Raw genomic sequence first — 19,686 nt, 5'->3', positions numbered from 1 at the left:
TATGCATCTGTTGGTTTTATAACTACAGCCATTATGGGGCAACGATGGTGAGGAAATGTTGGGTACTTTTGTTGGGTACAGTATGTTGGGTACAGTACTTTTCATGTTAGTTCACAGGCTGATCAAACACTCTGAATTCACCCTTTGTGACATTTCCATCAACATTTTACACCACAGACCTGTAAAACCTGTTTTTCTTCTACAGAGCCTAATCTGGATGGTGTGATGTGTTTTTTATGCCACCCTGATGTTCATATAATTTTATGCGATTTTTTGTCTCAATATGCTGTTGGCTAATGTTTCATGTATACTGTTTGTCTTTCACTTTGCGCTATTGTGATAATGCCTCAGACATACTTTCTGCAGGTACAAAAGAGTTTATAAATTAATTTTCTGCATTACATTTGTGGCCATATGAAGAGAGCCACATTTATGAACTGTAATACAGTGTTTAAACTGGGGTTTGATTTGACCAAAATCATTTACTTGAAATCAACAAACCTGCTTTGCTGCACATAAAAGATTCTGCAAAGTTGGCTATACAAATATTGTATGCACATTTCCCTATGTGCATATTAACAAACTATGACAAAATATGCTATATGTTGTATTTTTGTGAGAAAGTGATGTTAGATGGCTTTACCATTCATATACCAAATCCATTAAATTCTTAAATTTAAACTCAGTTTTATTACATTTTTGGACAATTAACTGACTTAATTATAACACGTGTGACTGTCTTCCTCTTGCTACTCTGACATCACATGAGCATGTACATAGGTCAATCGTGTTTTTCATCAAGATGCTTCATGATATCCCAGGTCTCAGCAGAGGTTTGAATGGATCTGTCTGTCTAAAGCTAAGGAACACACTCACCTTTTGCTTGTTAGGTTGTCCTAATACATACTTTTTTTTCACAGCAGACTTTTTAACAGTTTGAATGCAGAAAAATAGTCCCTTACAGTGCTTTACTTATATATGATGTTTTGGGTTTAATATTACTAGTGCATTACTATGTATGTTTGCATTTTTTAAGTTTGTTTAAGATTGAACTCATTTAACTAGTATACACTTTTGGGTAGTTTAATATACAGCAATGCATCATATTCTATAAGATCTGTCACGTCTGCCTCAGTTGGCAAATTTGCATTTCCTAGGATGGCGAAGGCATGATCCGCCCTCCTCTGCCTCTGATTGGCTTCCCCTAGGCCCATGCCTTTCCTGAACTCTCCAGACTTGCCATTCTCCATCCATCCACCAGATGCCCTCAGACTTTCCTACCAGTCTCAGTCACCTGACGCCTACATCCACCCTCTCACCTGTTCCTCATTCCCCAATTAACCCCACAGTCTTTATACGAGCCCATCTCTACTTTTCTCTCTGTCAGATTTTCAATGTTGTTTCATGCTTTTGCTTTTTAGCCTCTGAACTGAGAGTTCTACATGCTGAAACCTGAACCCTTATTTGTACCTGTCTTTCTTTACCTCTCTGGTCTCATTCTATGGATTCCCTGTTAATTTTGATTGGACTTGCTACCCTGCCAGTAAGCTTTGTGTCTTTTTCTGTCTTCCTGGATTGTCTGCATCCGTGTCCTTTCCTTGCTGCCTCATACAAATTTGCCTGACAAACATAATCTCATGTGTTTTTAGCATTGCTGTCCTGCGTGTCCTCCTGAACCTCGTATCTCTAGAAAGTCAACTTTTCATGACCTCCTTAAAAAACGTTTTTTTCAGCTTTGTGATGATGCATTTTTCATCTAATCTGAGAGGCTTTTTCCAAGAGTGGTATAAAGTTGCATAACATGGAAATACTTGAGTAAATGTAGCCTATTACTAAGTTTTATTCCATCACTGCATATTTACAACTAATGAGCAGAAATATGATGTATATGTAATGACACTGAATAGCCACTAGAGGGATGTAGTGAATCATATTTCGGATATCTATGAATTCACACAGTGTCGAAGATGGTGCACACTCTTTCTTTATTACAGTAACATTTCCAACAGTGGAGTCATTTTAGAAAGGAAAGTTAAAAAAAAAAAAAGCAAAATGCCACATTAACTCTCACTCATACAGTAAGAGATATAGCCTACTGTGTGTGTGTGTTCCTTATTGTTACCCCAAACATTCAGGCAACTAAATTTGACATTTTAGAGCAGTTGGAAGGTATCCTATTGTCATGTTATGATCATACTAAAACTGTTTTTGGATAGAGTTTTGAAAATGTTTTAATACGGCCTACTGTATGCCTCATGAAAAGTGTAGATGTCTGATGACCGACCGGCCTGATGTTTGATTAGTACCACACAGTATCTTGAAGTAGTGGATATTATTCTGGGAGGATAGTTATACGTTAATTAAAGAATAGTGTAAGATTGAATTATTGTGTAACATGTTTCTAAAGTTTCTTTAAAACTCAAATTAACACAATCACACTACAGTTGGAAATATGTCCCGTGAGTAAAAGATTTCCTGTTAAGAGTTGTTTTCCCTCATAACAAGTATGGTAATAATCAGTGCGTTTAAACCTAAACGCAAAAAACCTTTTTGCAGTCAATCCTCTCGGTGTTGAACTCCACTCTCCCGGCTGAGTGTGTAATGACGTTGATCCAGTACTGACAGGCCTGTCATGCAATAATGTAAGTGGCGGTGGATGTCTAATACACTGTATCCCAGGACACCAGCGAGGACAAGATCAGAAGCAGGAGCGAGACACTGACAACAACACAGTGAGAAAACACCTGCTTAACCCATGGTGAATGCTTTTTGTGCCTTCTGTAGTTTTTGTAGTTTATTTTGGTTACATTCTGTGGCTATCAGCTGTTTTTTCTAAGGTGTTTTTTACCCTTTTATCTCAAAATTCAATAGTAATGTTCAATGCTGAGTTATGGTAGGTAGGCGACGCTAGGCTACTGTAGATCACTTCTTTGGTGGTACTCAAATTGGTTTATAAATGTCAATAAAAGGAAAAAAAATATTTTTAAAGTTATTTTTTTTCTTTAAAAAGCCATTAACCCTAATTTTTGTATTTTAAGGTGGCAATCACTGTCATGCAGTCCTGGATGGTGTTATCGGTTTCTTATGGTACATATTTGATTTGTGCTGTTGTGACAATATCTCTAATATATAATAGAAGTCAATCTCAGGGTATCATTAATGCCTATCATTTCAAGTAAAAGATCAAAATGATGATTTATCAAGATAAATGACATGGCAGATGAAAAGAAGATAATGTAAAAATGTGGTTACATTAAGTGAAATCAAGTATAAAAGATGAATATTGGAAGATATATATATATATCCACATAGAGAGAAAGAGGCAGAGAGGTGTAGGAAGAGTGTGCGGGGGGTGGGGTAGTATTGATGTTTTGTCATGCTTTAGTCTGTGCTGAATGGAGCAGATGCTTTGATTTCCCCTTGAGACCCTGCTAATACTATGGCGCTGCCTGGGGCCACCAATATCTGGGCAGCAATGGCAAGTACACACACACACACACACACACACACACACAGCAATTAACTTTCTCTCTTCTCCCCATCCTTCTGTGATCTTAGCTGCCCTACATCACCTTTTTCTCTTTATATCCTGTGTCCATGTCTCCCCTCAGTTTCTGTAGTCAACACAGACTGCTAGAAAGGAAGGAAGTAAAGCATTGGAAAGGCACAAAAGTCAGTAAACCAAATGTATGCATGTGTTTTTTTTTGTCTTGCTCATGCTTCTGGGTTTATAGGTCCATATTTGCCTACAAGTGATAGGAAGAACACCATACATGCATTAATTTTCCTCTAAAGCCTGTCACGATGCGGAGGATGATTTAATGAATGTAGTTTTAATCATGAACAGTTATGACAAACTGGCAAGTCTGAAGGCTGTCAGCAATCACACACACACACACACACACACACACACACACACACACACACACACACACACACACACACTACATTACACTAACCCTACAAAATGCATTTCAAGCCCCATGTTGTTTTGACTGTTAGCCGTTTGTATGCAGGAAATTATTTTAGATATGGGCCAACAGACATCGATCATACCGCAATTGTGGAAAGCCAATGGCAGTACTGCGAACATTTAAAAACCAGAAAGCAAAATGCTTTTCCAAAGATTAAATATTTAAATTATTGTTTTCCAAGATGTTCCTGGAGCTGTCTCACCACTGTGCGCAATTTGTTTAAATTTTTCCAGCTGCAAGTAGCTGCTCCATTACTGTTAAGCATTGCACTGTGTGAAGATTCAATGCTCTGAAAAGTTGGTCATTTTTTCACTGTCAACTAGGGGCTGAAGTGTCCCTCCTGTCGGGCTGCTGACAGTGCATGGCAGCCAAAAAATCTGTTACACTGGACGGCAGCAGAGGAGGTTGTACCAGAGTGTCAGAACAAAGATGAGTCGAGTGACACAGTGCAAGATGAGGACTTGAGGCATTGACTTTTAGGGGACAGGCCTAGAACAAGCACAATCAGAAATCAGAATCAGAATCAGAAAAGGATTTATTGCCAAGTAAGTAACACTTACAAGGAATTTGCCTCAGACACACATTCTTCCTCTTTGGTTGCTATTGGGCAAGTGGGCGGAGTTAAACGTTTAGCTCCACCCACGTTGAGCCACTCCTCGATCTGCGCAGGGCACAAGCTCCAGAGCTGCATATGTGGCTGGGCAAAGCTTACCTCCACCACTGGCTTAAAGATAAATCAGGGCAGGAAAGGGTGTCTAAAGAAAGGGCAACAGGTACTCCCATCGACAGCTACTTTCTGAAGAGCAGGTTGAGTCAGTTAACTGAAGTTCAGCAGCAGGACAAAAAGCACAGTCTGCAGAACATCAAAAATCCTTTCCCAGAAGAACCAGACACAGGAGAGGAACCAGAGCCCAGCACATCACAACCTGCAGCTGAAAAGAAAATTCAGGCACTAATGGAGTTTTGTTTAGGCTTTACAAAAACACACCAGATGCCTTGCCCTTCCTATGGAGGCTCATAAAAATGGTATGGCAAAATCAGGATATACCAACATCCTGGCGAAGAGCTGGAGAAATCCTTATCCCAAAAGAAATTGATCAATTCCACCAGATCAGCCTCCTGAATGTCAAGGGCAACATTTTTTTTAGCGTAGCAGCTCACAGACTGGCAGGATACCTGCAAAGAAACCACTTGATCGATACATCAATCCATAAGGCAGGCATCTGTGGCTTCTCTGGTTGTCTGGAGCATTCAAGTACCATCTGGCATCAGATCCAGGTCGCCAAGGAGGAGGGAACAGACCTTCATGTGGTGTTCCTGGACCTTGCCAATGCCTTTGGCTCAATCCCCTACAACCTCCTTTGGACTGCTTTTGACTACTTCAGGGTTCCAACAGCCCTCACAAGCCTAATCAAGGCCTACTTCTGAGATGTGCAGCTATGCCTGACAACAGAAGAATACACCATAGCGTGGCAACATCTGGAAGTGGGTATCATGGTTGGTTGCACCATCTCCCCACTAGCCTTCACTATGGCCATGGAGGTAATCATTCGTGCATCTCGCCGGGTAGTTGGAGGACAGCGCATTAGACCTGGCCTGATGATGATGCCTGTTCGAGCATACAGGGACAACCTCACAACACTTACCACGACCAAGGCTTGTACCATACAGCTGTTGAGAAAGCTTCAGGAGAACATCGAGCTGGCTCAGATGAAGATCAAACCAAGCAAGTCCAGAAGCATCTCCATCGTCAAGGGGAAGCTGTCAGAACAACATTTTTACATTGGCAATGAGGTGGAGTCTTAGAGAAGCCTGTGAAGAGCCTGGGTCAGTGAAATAACTCCTGCCCATTTTTAGTCTCTCAGAGGAGTACAAGTGCACCAAAGTCAGACTGGGGATGATGCTAATGGATTCCAGAAGATCCATTTGTAGGCCAAGCCGCCCCCAGGCTAACCACTGGGAGGAAATGGACCCCATCAGAGGCAACCAAGCAGGCGACAGCAGCACTCAAGCACAGGGATATTGTGGGCCAAGTGCAGCAAGGGAGGGGTGTTCTTGGCCTTGGGGTGAGTACCTGGCACAAGGCTGCGACGTTCCAAAGATGCAGGCTTGTGGTTGAGGAGATACGGCAGTAAGAGGAGGCAACAAGGTGATTAAAAGCTGTGCCTCAGGCAAAGCAAGGGCAGTGGATGACGTGTGAGGGAGTGGAGAAGAGGAAGAGGAAATAGAGACATTTAGAGCAAGCTTCACCATCAATGCTGCCTATGATCCTACCATCTCCCGAAAATCTTAACCAGTGGTATGGAGAAGACCCCACATGCCCTCTCTGCAGCCAGACTCCAGCAACACTCAAAAACATCTTGGACCAGTCTCACTTCCGGTCGTTACACCTGGTGGCACAACCAGGTGTTACGGTGTCTTACAGCAGTACTGGAAAATCTGCGAATAAATGTGAATGCCCTCCCTACTTCATCATACTATTGACCGACGATGACATTTCTCCGGGAAGGCGAGAGTCAAACAAGGCTCTCCACTTCAGCACCAGACACTGGACGGATAGGCGGGGCACGCGATTGGAAGCTGGTGGCAGACTTAGGCCAGAGGCTCTGCTTCCCAGCTGAGATCGCGTCAACCAATCTCAGACCAGACCTCGTACTATGGTCTGCCTTACTCCAGCTGGTTTACATCATCAAGCTTACAGTGCCTTGGGAGGATACTGTGGAGGAGGCCTTCGACCGCAAGAAACTGAGATATGCCGAGCTAGCAGCTGATGTGCAACAGTGAGGCTTGACAGCAAAGGTTCGACCGGTGGAAATAGGCTGCAGAGGGTTTGTAGCCACATCTACTTCAAAGCTACTACGGGAGATGGGAGTGCGAGGGAAGGCCCATCGGCAGGCAGTCAAAGGCCTCTCCAGAGCTGAACTACATTTATATTGTGCTTTTTGAGTCTTAACCACCTCTCAAAGCGCACAGCTCTGTCAATTAAATCAACTAATCGATTAGTCGACAAAATCGTATAAGTGTTAGTCGACTAAGAATTTCTTTAGTTTAGGATAGCCCTAGTATAAATAGTATGTGCAATCGAGAGGTATAAAGACCAGGATGTTCGTTAATGTAACGTGTAGAGTCTGGGGGGAGGGGCGGGGGTTAAGAGATTGTGTCAATGGCGGTTCCTGACCTTGTTGATGAAGCCAGACGCAAAACGCAATAAAGATAGATGTGAGACTGGGACAACATTTCCATAAAGGCCCTCTGTAAAGTTTGCCCTCAGTGTAGTGGGAAGAGAAAGCTCAAAGTTCATCCTCTGGGGAGCATGAATGCGCTCATTAAAGTTCATGACCTACTCATTAGATTCAGAAAAAAGGAGAGGTCAGTGAATTGAGTGTTTATAGCTCTGCTTCTAAAAAGGAGGTGAAAGGCACGATTATGGGCAGCTGATCTTAAGTGGTGGATGTTCTCTGTGAAATGTGTGTACTGTATGTCTCAGAGGCAACATTACACTTGGCTTTTAAAATGCCTCTCTTTGATTGACCCAGACTTGACTCAAACTTTGTGTGTGTGTGTGTGTGTGTGTGTGTGTGTGTGTGTGTGTGTGTGTGTGTGTGTGTGTGTGTGTGTGTGTGTGTGTGTGTGTGTGTGTGTGTGTGTGTGTGTTCATGTCTCTGTGCGACTGAAGCCAGATTTCTCTCAGTTTATCTCTCCTAGGATGGACAATCATTTGGGCTGAGCTATCTGTCTCCCAGTGTGTTTGTCTGTCTGTCTGGTTGGCTGGTAGGCAGGGTGGAATATTTTCCATTGTAAAAGCGAGCAGTTATAAATGGTGACTGAGTTCAGACAGGAGATACAGGGTTTTGATAGTAAGCTCATCTCTGGATTCCAGACAAGCTTTCAGTAATATTGTTATATAGTATACTACACTACATTTTGGAGAGAGATCTACAGTATATCTTGGGTGCATCAAATTAAGACAAAATCACATTTTTGTATTTTAAAGGGAATTTATTCCACGTTGCAAACGAAACCTATGGCATAAAGGACTTAGTTTCCTTGACCAGAACAATGGAAAAGTAATGTTTGCCCATATCTAAGGCTAACTGTGTTTTTATGTGGCACAGGTAATTGGAGTAAAGTCAATAAACAGTGACAAACGTCCAAGTGTTGGACTGTCTGGTGTCTCTGTATGCTTCCCATAAGTATACATATGACAAATAACGAACAAGCATTAATATACTTACTATACTGTTTTGGCAGTAAATTAAACTAAATCCCTGGATAGGAACCATTTTTACCAAAAGCACTATCAAAAGCCTTGAGAAAGAAAACCCTATCCCTAACTGTGCAGTATTTACAGAGATGGGTTGGGGGATTAGTTAGGCTTATATCAGTCTGGAGGGGTCAGACTGATTAGATGGCTGGCAAATACTCTCCCCAATATAAACAACCTTACACATGTTTGTCGGTCTACCTGTAGATACGTCTGTATACACCTGGAGTTTTTTGGTTCTTCTGTGATTTGTGTGTGCTCTCTCACTGTAGATTATTTAGGTTTTGCATGCTGCCAATTTCCTCCATGTTCCATGTTATACACTAGAATACATTTTCCACTCTTTTATTTTCACACTGAAAACTGCCTTCCTAAGGTTTTTCACATTGGTAATTAGATCTTGCAGGGCAACATAAAATAACTTCAAATTTTTAATCTATAGTAAACTAGATGGTTTACAGAATAATCAAACCCTTTTTCAGCAGGCAGGCAGGCACGTTTATACCTGGGAGTTGCCTATTATATTCGTAATATATTTATATTTTGAATTTTTATGAATTTGAAAAGATTTAAAACTAATTTAGAATGAATGCTATTCAGACCACAGCTGTTGTCTTCAGGTTTGACCTGAAACATATGATTTGTACACATGAAATTGTGTGTGTGTGTGTGTGTGTGTGTGTGTGTGTGTGTGTGTGTGTGTGTGTGTGTGTGTGTGAGTGTATGTGTGTGTGTGTGTGTGCGCGTACGCAGCTGGCAGAATAGGGGGCGGGGGCCCCATCCCTTTTATTCACATGGATGATGCATTAAATGTCATTTACAGGGGCAGATTATCATACCAGTAAGGGGTGGGCCTTGTCTCAGTGTGAGCATGTGTGTTGGCTGGGGGCTAAGCTGTGATCATTAAGCATGTGGAGAGGTCAGCATATGGGGACTGGAATAGACCATTTGGCAGAACAAAAGACTGGCAGGGTGTCCGAGGTTTCAAGCTATAGCACACTCTCTATTGTCAGTGTTTGATATCATTATCCTGTGGCCCAAAAATCTCCTTTGTTCTGTTGCAGTTTTTGGCCATTGGCCATTTTTGACAATACAAGCAATTGATCATTGTTTTAAGACAGTGAAATAGATGAATAGTTTAGAAATGATATGTTCATGGGACTCAAAACCAGCATTCTCATCACATGGGAATGGGGCATTGAAAGATGACCTAAGTGCAGTTAGTTATTTTTTATTGGTTATATTTGGTTGTTACTTGGAAGATTGTTTCATTTGTATCCTTATGGACAATGTATCCAAACCCTGTCTTTACAGGGTCTTTTCATTTTTCACCTTCTCTCAAAAGACACCTTCTACACACACATTTTTGTGTGCAGTTCTCATAAAATATACATGTGATCCTGGGAAAAAAAACATAATCTGTAGTACACAGGGTTTACAGCTATGAAACATTTTGATTAAAGTGGATTTAAACAGGTGAAATTAGCGCTAAATCCTCATTATTAGTCCTTATAGTGACTGTAAAGCAGCTGAATGTTACTACCCTAGTGGGACATTTTGAATAATCAAGCCAGAAAAAGAATAACATAGCACCTGGGTACAGGGCTTAGTCTGTGGAGACAATCTGTGCATATGGTTCACTGTTGCTTTTTCTAACTTGCTATCACTGGTCAAAACTTTGAAAATGTTTATTTTCAGTGCCAAAGTAGGGAATATAGTAATGATTTTATATCCCAGTCCAAAGTAAGTAAATGAAGTTGAGTGGTAGATGACTTTCGAGCAGCCAATATAGTGTTCCCCAGTATTTTAGTTTAAAAACAGCTTTTCAATCTCTCTCTCTCTCTCTCTCTCTCTCTCTCTCTCGCTCTCCCTCGTGTCTTACTCTGTGTCTATCTGAAGGTGTACCACAAATCAAGTTCAACATAGCCAGGCTTTCTTTTTAACTGGTTTGACAAAGCTAAAAACCCCACTCAGAGATAGCTGGTTCCACAATGGTGGTTATCAACTGTCTTTGTTAACTCAGGTTTTCCTTCGTCAGGCTCTGTGCGTATTCCCATACAAGGGGGTGTTTGGCATGTAATTTGAATCATACAAAACAGATTGATAGCATACCGCCTATTTATGCCTTTGAAGAATATGAAAATACAATTACAGCAAAAAGCAACACTTTTGCAAATAAGACAACAGAGGAATGCTTGCAGAAAATTACTATTTGTGTAAATTTGTAAGTTAATATATTTGTTCTACCACTCAATGCACTCATAATGCCGACCTTCACATTCACACACAAGTTTGCTTAGAAAGTGGCGTATGCCTTTTTTGTGCCTACGCAACTTTTGTAAATGAGGCCCCCTGGTCCCGTGCAGCATAAGTTACCATGACGATCTAGCCAGGTTAAAAGAGAGCCACCTTCGTGACACTAAAAACTCTGGCTTTAGGCTCAACATTACTTGCTAACTCACTAATCTCACTTTGTGGTAGACCTCTCTGATTTCCTGTTGTTATCTGTTTACCTTGGATACGCCTGACTTTAGGCATACTGTACAATGTTAAATGTGGGATCTTATCTAGAAAAGAAAGAAACGGATGTCATGGTAACTGTTACGGCTAATCAGCAGTGTGTTTTTAATTAATTTAACAGCAGAGACTTTTGGCATTAACTTGGTTTCTACAGTGGCAAGCAGGTCTGAGAAAGGCTATGTCTCTTGGTGTTTCCCATAGCATCAAACAAGGCTAACCAGGGCTCATTTATTATCCATGGCATCTCCATGAATAAAGATGCGGTTAGTCCTTTTTACAACAGGCATGTGCAACCATCTGTAATATAGACTTGAATAAACACATTGCCTTTTGTGATTACATTTGCTGTAAAATGTACGTTAACCCCATCAAGACCCCCTCAGCTCTGCAGAGGAAACAGGGTTAATGACTGCACCGTCTCCTCCCAGGGTTTGCTCTGCTATTGTTAAACCTGGCCGTGCTGGAGAATCGTGCAGCGTCTGTGTTGGACTCAGTGTGGGAACGTCCATTAGCAGGTTAATGAACAGCATCCTGTGTTTATGTGTGTGACTTTGTGTATTTAATCTTCTCATACTGTGTATCCGTCATGATGTTATCTTATTACAAGTGTTAGAGGCAGGTTAAATGTAATAATTAGCCTGCTTCCTTCTCCCTCTTGTCCCCCCATCCAACTTTCTGTGTGCACTGTCTCTCTATTTCTCTTTATCTACCTTGAAAATCGTCCAGTTCCTGTCCCGCCACCTCCTCTAAGCTCATGTCCAACTTCTTTCTCAAGCTCTCCATCTCCTCTTTGGTATTTGTTGAAAACGTATTTTGACTGTGAACTTTAGAGGCTGCTATAATGATCAGTGCAATGAGCACAGTGCAGAGTTGTGACTTGACTAGATGTAGTGTGTGTGTGTGTGTGTGTGTGTGTGTGTGTGGTCAGGGCCAATAAAGGAATAGGATGAGTGTTTAATTAAGCCACTACTATATCAGTCTAAATACAATGTCAATATTGATCTGTCTGGGCTAGAAAAGGGGGAATGGACGAAAGCCAGGGCAGAAGTGCAGAAGGAGAAGAACTGCCAGCTGTCTCGACATAAATAATGAGGAAACTGATAAATAAACAAGATGGGAATGATGGTGCTGCACTTATGCACTAGATTGCTTACATCTTTGTACAAAATACAGAGGTTAATCGCTTCATTGGTTATGCTTGGCACTCATTTATTATTTTCAAAGAAGGGCCACAACCATGACACAAGAATAAAAACATTGTATATTTACCTTATAATATCCAGCAACTAAAGCTGATTAGTTTAGGACAAGAAACTTAGAAAGTAGAATTTAACAAGTAGGTGACAGAGTCAATTTAATGGTAAATAAAAAAAATCTCATCCTAGCTGTGATTTTTCAAAATGCTTCTAGTTAGGGCATCAGTGCCGCAGTAGTTAAACAACCATGTTACAGGAGTTGAACAAGGTGATCATGAGCTGGTATCCAATCACCATCACCCCAATGGTAACCTTTTGAAAGACATTTTAATCAAAGCCTTTGGGATGTGTTCTCGGGTCATGATCTGGTTACGGCTGGTTCCACCTTAAATGAAGCAGCCTGCAGCACTGAGTCAATGTTCCCAAAATATCCAGATGAAAGATAAACTGTCCCCTCTCCTTTGCCCTTCTCTCCCTCTCCCATGCCTCCTCTCCCTCCCTTTGTCATTTTATCTGTGTAGAGTGCTCCCACACTCTTTTCCTTAATCCCCCCCTTTCGCCCCCCTTTTCATGAGTGTTGTCTCCTCCCATCCCCTAATCCCCCCCTTTCATATCATCTCCCTCATTTCTCCTCCTCTTCTGTGTCCCACTCAATCCACCCATGGGTGATTCCCCTCCTCTTTCTCCTCCCTCTCTCCTTCCAACCTAACCTCTACCCGTTCTCCCTCTCGCCTCCCTCTTCTTCTCTCCCCTCCTCCACCTTTCCCCTCCCCTCTCTCATTAGCTGGTATATAAGAGCATTGCATCCCTCTCCACCTCTCTCACACACATACAGTGTGTTTGCTGGGAAGGGGATAGTCCAGGGGAAAAAAAGGGATTACATTGTCTACCTGCCTGTGAAGGAATTATTTTCCTCTTTGGAATTTCCATAAAGAGGTATAGCCTTTCCATTTACAATATAATAGCACTAAATAGTAGGAAATCTTCTGCAATTATAATAATGTTAGCTGTGTAATTGACCTCTGGTGAGGTTTTCCTGGGGGGGGTGGGGGTTGTAAGTCTTTTATGAATCTCAACTGCTGCAGCATACTCTAGTATTGTTTGCATGTATATGTGTTTATATTTCCACCTGCTTACAAGTGTGCAGCCAGTTGCGTAATGAAATTTTAATCAATTTTGCGAACATTTTGACCATGAAAATTCATGTTGAATATGAGCATTTCTTTTGGGTGTATACTGTTGTTAAACATGTTTTTCAAATGTCCTTTTCACTCGTTTTTCTCGTCTCCTCACTTTCCATTATCCTCTTGACCGCTCTTGTCATCCATCACTACATTTTTCTTAGCACTTCCTTTGTCTTATATAACCATACGATAACAAATCTAATGTATGCTTTTCGTTCACATCTAACCTTAGATCTTTGAACAACATCCTAAAGGGAGCTGTAGCCAAATTCTTACCTATCATCAAAACCCAGTGACATCACTATTATCACCTGATCTGCAACAAATTTTCCTGCCGTCAAGATCATCACTTGTCAGTAACATCAACGGTGAACACATTTGACATCGTCCAAAGAGACCATGAGCAGCAATTACATCGTCACTCTCTTAGGCCCGGCCCCCTGGGGCTTCAGGCTGCAGGGAGGGAAGGACTTCAACATGCCCCTCACCATCTCCAGGGTAAGACTAAAACACACACACACACACACACACACAAACGTGGACACACTTTGACACACACACAAACACATGATGATAGGTCGATTTCAACACACTTTTTAGTATTATCTACTATGCGATAAAAGCAAATGTCCCTGTTTTATCTTGCACACATTTATCAGAGTGTATCCCAGCAATGCCACATGGCCTACAAGTGATTAAAAAGATGAAAACTGATTTCCTTCCCCTCTCTCTCTCTCTCTCTCGTCCTCCTCTCAATCTTTTCACTACATCGCCACCACCACACTTATCATATGCCATCTGTCATGTATCACCGACACAGGAAACCTTTTCTCACTCTCTGTGCATTCCATTTCCCTTTGCCGCAATCAAAGTTCTGGCGCACAAATCTTGGCTTCAGTCCCTCTGCTTGAACAAGTAACTTGATGGTCCCTTGGTTTATGTGCCTTTCAGTGTCTATTCCTAATAATATTCCTCTTGTTGCCCTCCCAGTCTAATGTTCTTTCACAGATTAGAGTTCACACAAATGTTTCCTGCATCACTTTAGCTATAGTATGAACCTGAATCTGATAATCCTTTTGCTTAAGCTTCTGTTCCATTTTGCTTGGACAGTGCAGCACTGGCACACACAAAGTACAGGGAAGAATAAATCCAATGCACCCACAAACACACATGCAGTGCATTCACACGAACACAAATCACTAGAACTGGCGGTGTACAGACTTATGGCAACATGAGACTGATGATGAATGGCTTGCCAGGTCCTGTGCCAATCTCCCTTGGGGCCGCTGTGGGTTGCCATGTTTGTGTTATTACTTTGGATGTGATACTTTTCCCACTAACTGAAGCCATGTGAATTCTTACCACAGTGTGTGTGTGTGTGTGTGTGTGTGTGTGTGTGTGTGTGTGTGTGTGTGTGTGTGTGTGTGTGTGTGTGTGTGTTTGTGTGTTTGTGCTCGAGAGAGTGTGTGCAAAATGATGGAAGATGCTGATTTGAGTAACTGAGAAAAAGAAATTACAGACAGAAGACAGAAATAGAAAAAAGAAAGGGACAAGCTAAAATATTTTTTTCGTTAATTATAAATTAATTAAACTCTTTATACGCAATCTCAAATTTTTACATGTGGATGCTGTCACATCTGAAATAACTAATTTTAAGAAAAGTATTCTGCATTGCAAAAGATGTATTCTAAAGAAATGCTGATAACATGGATAAAAAGGATGAGAGATGGAAATAAATGGTGATGGGTCAGTAAAGGTTTCCTTTTTTCCCAGAGAAGTTGGCAGTTACTAAACTATAATTGTCTCTGCAGCCCAGTCTGACCTTTACTGCAGTATCACAATGACATTATATGGTTTGAGGTTTTAAGAAGTTGGCAGGAGTCTAAGTAAGACCTGGTGCAGGTTTGGGTGCTGTTGTTTGTTAGTTCTGTTTAAGACTACAGTACAGTAATTGGATAATATGATTTAGTATACTTCTTAATTTCTGAATAATTCCAGACTACAGTCAGGCCACATCTACAAATTCCAGCTCTCCAGTTTTTTAATAAAAAATATATAATAACAAATATTTTCTTTTTTGAGAAAAAAGTGTATTGTAAAACAGCAGTGCATCTGGTTTGGGAAGACTTAAACTGAGTGAAGGGTGGCCTTTATTTAACTTTGGGTCTTTCAGAGGAGAAAATATAAGTAGATGACAGGGAGCGGAGGAGAGCAGGAGGATGTGACTGAATGTGAGGTGATATTGATATGCAGTGCATGGTAATGAATCTACACGTTGTATTCAGAGACTAAGGGTGTCTATGTGACACAAACAAGTCATCTGTCTAGATCTGCCCTCTCAGCCCTGCTCATTCTTATATTACCTCTATCCCCTCAGATCTTAGTATCTATGCACCTCTCTATTTCATTAGCTCTTATTTAAGATATGACTCACTCCTCACAAACAATACAGTTTTTTACTCTACATACAAACAAGAACCAAACAAAACCCTAATCCTAACCGACCTATTAAATCCAGTTTATGGTGATGAAGGGCAGCGCTGATACATACACACATATGCCCATAAACACAGAGTGTTTCTGCTGTGTGTTTCAGGCACATTGCTCTCTGCCAGTCCAACCATAGAGTTGGTTCTAAGAAGGGGTTATTAGGGAACGCAGCACAACTGCCAAACCTCACTTACCCTAACAGCTGCTGTTGCTAAGCTCCATACGTATGTGGCTATACTGTGTGTGTCACTTACGTAGCCACGTTATTATCCCATTGTACCGTTATTGCATCATAGGGTCGAGTAGGTGTAACCACAACTGCACTTTCTGAGCTCTCTGCCCAGTAACTGCCGTTTTCACCACATTTTATTTTACGGTGTAGAAAAACAGTTTTATAACAGGCCAAGATTGACAGCACTGCTTCTCAAAGTGCCATTGAAATGTTTTACTACAGCAACCCAGTTTGACATAGCCCATAAAAGGATATATTTGGAGAAGAAAGGAAAAGAGCTGGGTTGCTAAGTTCTCCTCAAGTATATTTATTGATAGCATGAAGTAAGAACATAGGTAAGGGTATTGTTCAGAGGCAACTGACTGATGATAGGCTTAAAGCGAGTACTAGAAGTGTAAGCTGTAATAGTTTAGTTACACAGTAATACCTTGCCTTTTAGTGAAGCAACCATTTAATGGAAATGCTGCTGAAAAGATTTTGTAGAAAATAGCCCGCAGAAGCACTCCAGTTACCGTTAATCCTCATTAAATTGTGAAGTCCATTTACTTGTTTTACGGATCAAAGAATTTTCAAGAACAAGGTCTCTCATGTTTAGAGACAGAAAATAGCTGCCCTCTATTCTCAGTTAAATTTACACTGTGAATCAATATTTAAACATTTCTGAGGGCAGCCCACTTACAGGATCCACTGCAAAAATAATTTAAGGGAAGGCAGCCCAGGGGAGCATGTGCATTAAGCTTCTGAAAATAGATGCATCACTTCACAGGTCAGCTCCACATGACCACACCCCCTCATGAGACAGACTGGTCTCGGATCTGTACCCATGTTTTAAGAGCTTCTGTGTGTAGGCTGAATGTTGACCAGAGTGTATCTTGGATATTTCAGAGACTCCAAGCACAAACTGTAACATTATGCTAGGATAGGTCATTTGGATTTGACATTATTTAAGGTTAAGAATTTATTTATCTCTCCTCTTTAATGTTGTTTTAATCAAATAAATGTACAGTATATGTAGATAACAGTAATACATTTTTATAAACACATTCATGAGAATGCATCTGTATGTCATCACTGGCTAAATCCTTCCTCTAGAGTTATACATAGGAATGTCTGTAAAGATTAAAAACTGGTTTCGAAGAATTGTTAATCACAAGTGATTAAGTTTATGCTTTGACTACAGCAAGAGGATTTATGACAGCTAATCTATATTAAAACCTTTTCATGGAAGAATGCAATTCCTGGAACTGCATCAGCAATGGTCACCTCCTGCCTCCCCAGAGATGCTTCAACAGGCGATAACAACTGACCACAGTGGTGGGTCTATTTAAAAGACTGTTTAGTCTCTCTTTTCTCTCTGCCTTTCTGCCTCCCTGTCTCTTTCTCCTCCTCTTAAAGTTCTCCTACACTGACACTGTATCACTGTTCAGGTCCCAATCTTGAGATGCTGTGAACTTTGTGCCTTTTCATACCAGACTGACAGAGTCAGTTGACAGCTCCTCTGTATGACTTTAATAATACTTTAATCTATCTTAATCCCAGGCTTCCCTCTGAGTATCTATTTTAGTGAAATGAGTCCCATAGCCAGAATCAACAATTTATCATTTCCTCTCCCACAAATCTATCTGTCAGTGCTGAAGTGTGTGCTTGTTGGCACAGACTTGTTATATTTGGACAATGTAACAGACTGGAGCTTTATGCGTTCACAGCAGCACGAGAATTAATCTTAAACTCCTGAACATTTGTTATATTTGAAGTTGCATTTCAATATTTGCCGTTCAGCTGTTATGGCTTTTTGTGATGTCACAAATATTCATATCCATATTGCATGTTGACAGTTATCTGGTCCTACAGTACTGGTGACCTCACTAAGACATTTCTGTCTTCACCGGTAATGGATTTACTAATCCATCGTAAAAAGCCCTATAAGTGTCTCACATGTCAATACAGGAACCATGCCAAAATGAAAATATACAGCTGTCAAAAACCGTTATAGTTTTTCATACAGGGTCACACTTGAAATATCTTACACTAGTTGGCAGCTTCAGGGATTCATGTTAGTGAACTAACTTTACCAAGGATTTCATCAAGTCACTTATCTACAGTATAGTGATCAATTGAAGGACATGATAATAAAATATAAAAGACACTGAAAGAATAATCCTTAAAGCAATGTTTTTAAGGATGCTGCTTTAGTGTAACTGGAATGAACAGAATTATTTGAGGCCTGAAAATGTTTATAACCCTGGCAGAGAACCACAGCCTGGTCATAATATGCACTGCAGTAAATTCACAATGAAGAGACTTGAATACCCTATTGTTTAATGTGGCTAAAATGTATTTTCCACAGTAGCTGCTAATCCATCAGGGTCTCCTCTGCCTTCCTGTCAGGATTTTGGCCTGGAATCATATTTATTCATAACATTATTGGTTGACTACAAAGACAAATAGAAATAAAACTTAAATGTGTGTCAGTTGGGAGTTCAATAGAAGAAAACAGCTCTGGCCTCTTTCCTCTATGGCTTTTAGATATTTGCTTTTGCTGCTTTGTTTGGATGTTGTTCAGTCTCATGCCTACTGGCAGAATAAAAGACAAAACTAGTGATGGTAATATTTAAACTATAGCAATCCAACTACAACATATTACAAACAAGTTAAACATGATATAACCTGTAACCTAAAACCACCATTTTGGATTAATTACAGCCACTGTTCGTTTGTGCCACAGATGACGCACACTGTGCACTCATATGAAATAAGAACAATCCAGTCTTGTGTTAATATGGCCATATTCCTGAATGTGTGTTCACCAGCCCTGCCAATGCTAAGTCCCCCAGCACCATGACAATCACATCATTGAGTGGCTGTGAATGCTGGCTTGTTCGCTTCTAGTTTACCAAAGTGCAGTTCGTTTTTACAACGCAAAATAATGTCACATGGATTTGTTGATGCTGGTCCTGTGTGTAGTTTTACAATATAGCCCTCTGTTACATATGTTACTCTGTTACTATAACCCCTCACTTCATTTCCATGTAACTGTCCATGTAAAGGAAACTTCCACCCTTCATTATTTGAATACCGTGATACTCATATACAGTATATGACATGTCTAATGATTTCCAGCATGTACATTGTGACAGAGTGAAATACTTAGGTACCCTGTGGAGTTTGAGTGACAGGTGGCTGCCGTCACAGGAGGCGAGCATAGACTATAGGCTTCATTCGGCCCGCCTTCATCCACGCTTCACCCCTTTGCCTATTTTTGGATTAGCCGACGTCAAGCACTGCCAAGATGGCGACAGCCAGAGCCACTGGGAGCCGCCCACCTTGAGCTTCATTTTGGTGATCAGAAACCTATGGGTGACGCCATGGAGACTGCTATCCATATTTTATACAGGCTAATATGAAAAGCATAGCTCGTTAGCTCAGCAAGCAAGCAACATGTCGGAAAAGGATATTTGCCGTTTGTGTAACTAGAATTTACGAATAAAAGGCACCATTTCAGGTTCCTGGTCCATATTCCAGAAGAAGGATCCTATAGAAAAAAACATTAGCAAGCGGCTAACAGAATAAGGGCTACCGCTCTCTGAAAATACTGGTTAGCTGATTTGATAAACCATCTGTCTGTCACCACCTATGTTGGTGATAGACGCTTCTTATTGTGTCACACCTAAACCCGCCTCAAAACCAGCGCTGATTGGTCGGTCGTTTGGCAAACGGCTCCAAATTTTCTCTATCTCAAGATACCTGATCTGCGAGTGGAAAACTGGAGCTCGCGAGATCAGGACGGTCTCACAAGGCTATCTATTAATATCAGGAGAAAACAGCT

General features: G+C 40.9%; 1 protein-coding gene across 1 annotated transcript in view; it reads left to right on the top strand.

Moving 5' to 3' along the window:
• The first annotated feature begins 12,779 nt into the window (after positions 1 to 12,779).
• LOC114555991 (PDZ and LIM domain protein 5) overlaps positions 12,780 to 19,686 on the top strand; it is a 59,392-nt gene continuing 52,485 nt past the window's right edge. The window contains 2 exon segments of the mRNA XM_075447426.1: positions 12,780 to 12,890; positions 13,371 to 13,636. Coding sequence (XP_075303541.1) covers positions 13,538 to 13,636 — 99 coding nt within the window. The 5' untranslated portion in view covers positions 12,780 to 12,890; positions 13,371 to 13,537.

Source organism: Perca flavescens, chromosome 5 (assembly GCF_004354835.1).
Source record: "Perca flavescens isolate YP-PL-M2 chromosome 5, PFLA_1.0, whole genome shotgun sequence".
NCBI classification, from domain to species: Eukaryota; Metazoa; Chordata; class Actinopteri; order Perciformes; family Percidae; genus Perca; species Perca flavescens.
Note: the sequence above shows the minus strand (reverse complement) of the source record. Positions and strands in the feature narration are given on the sequence as shown.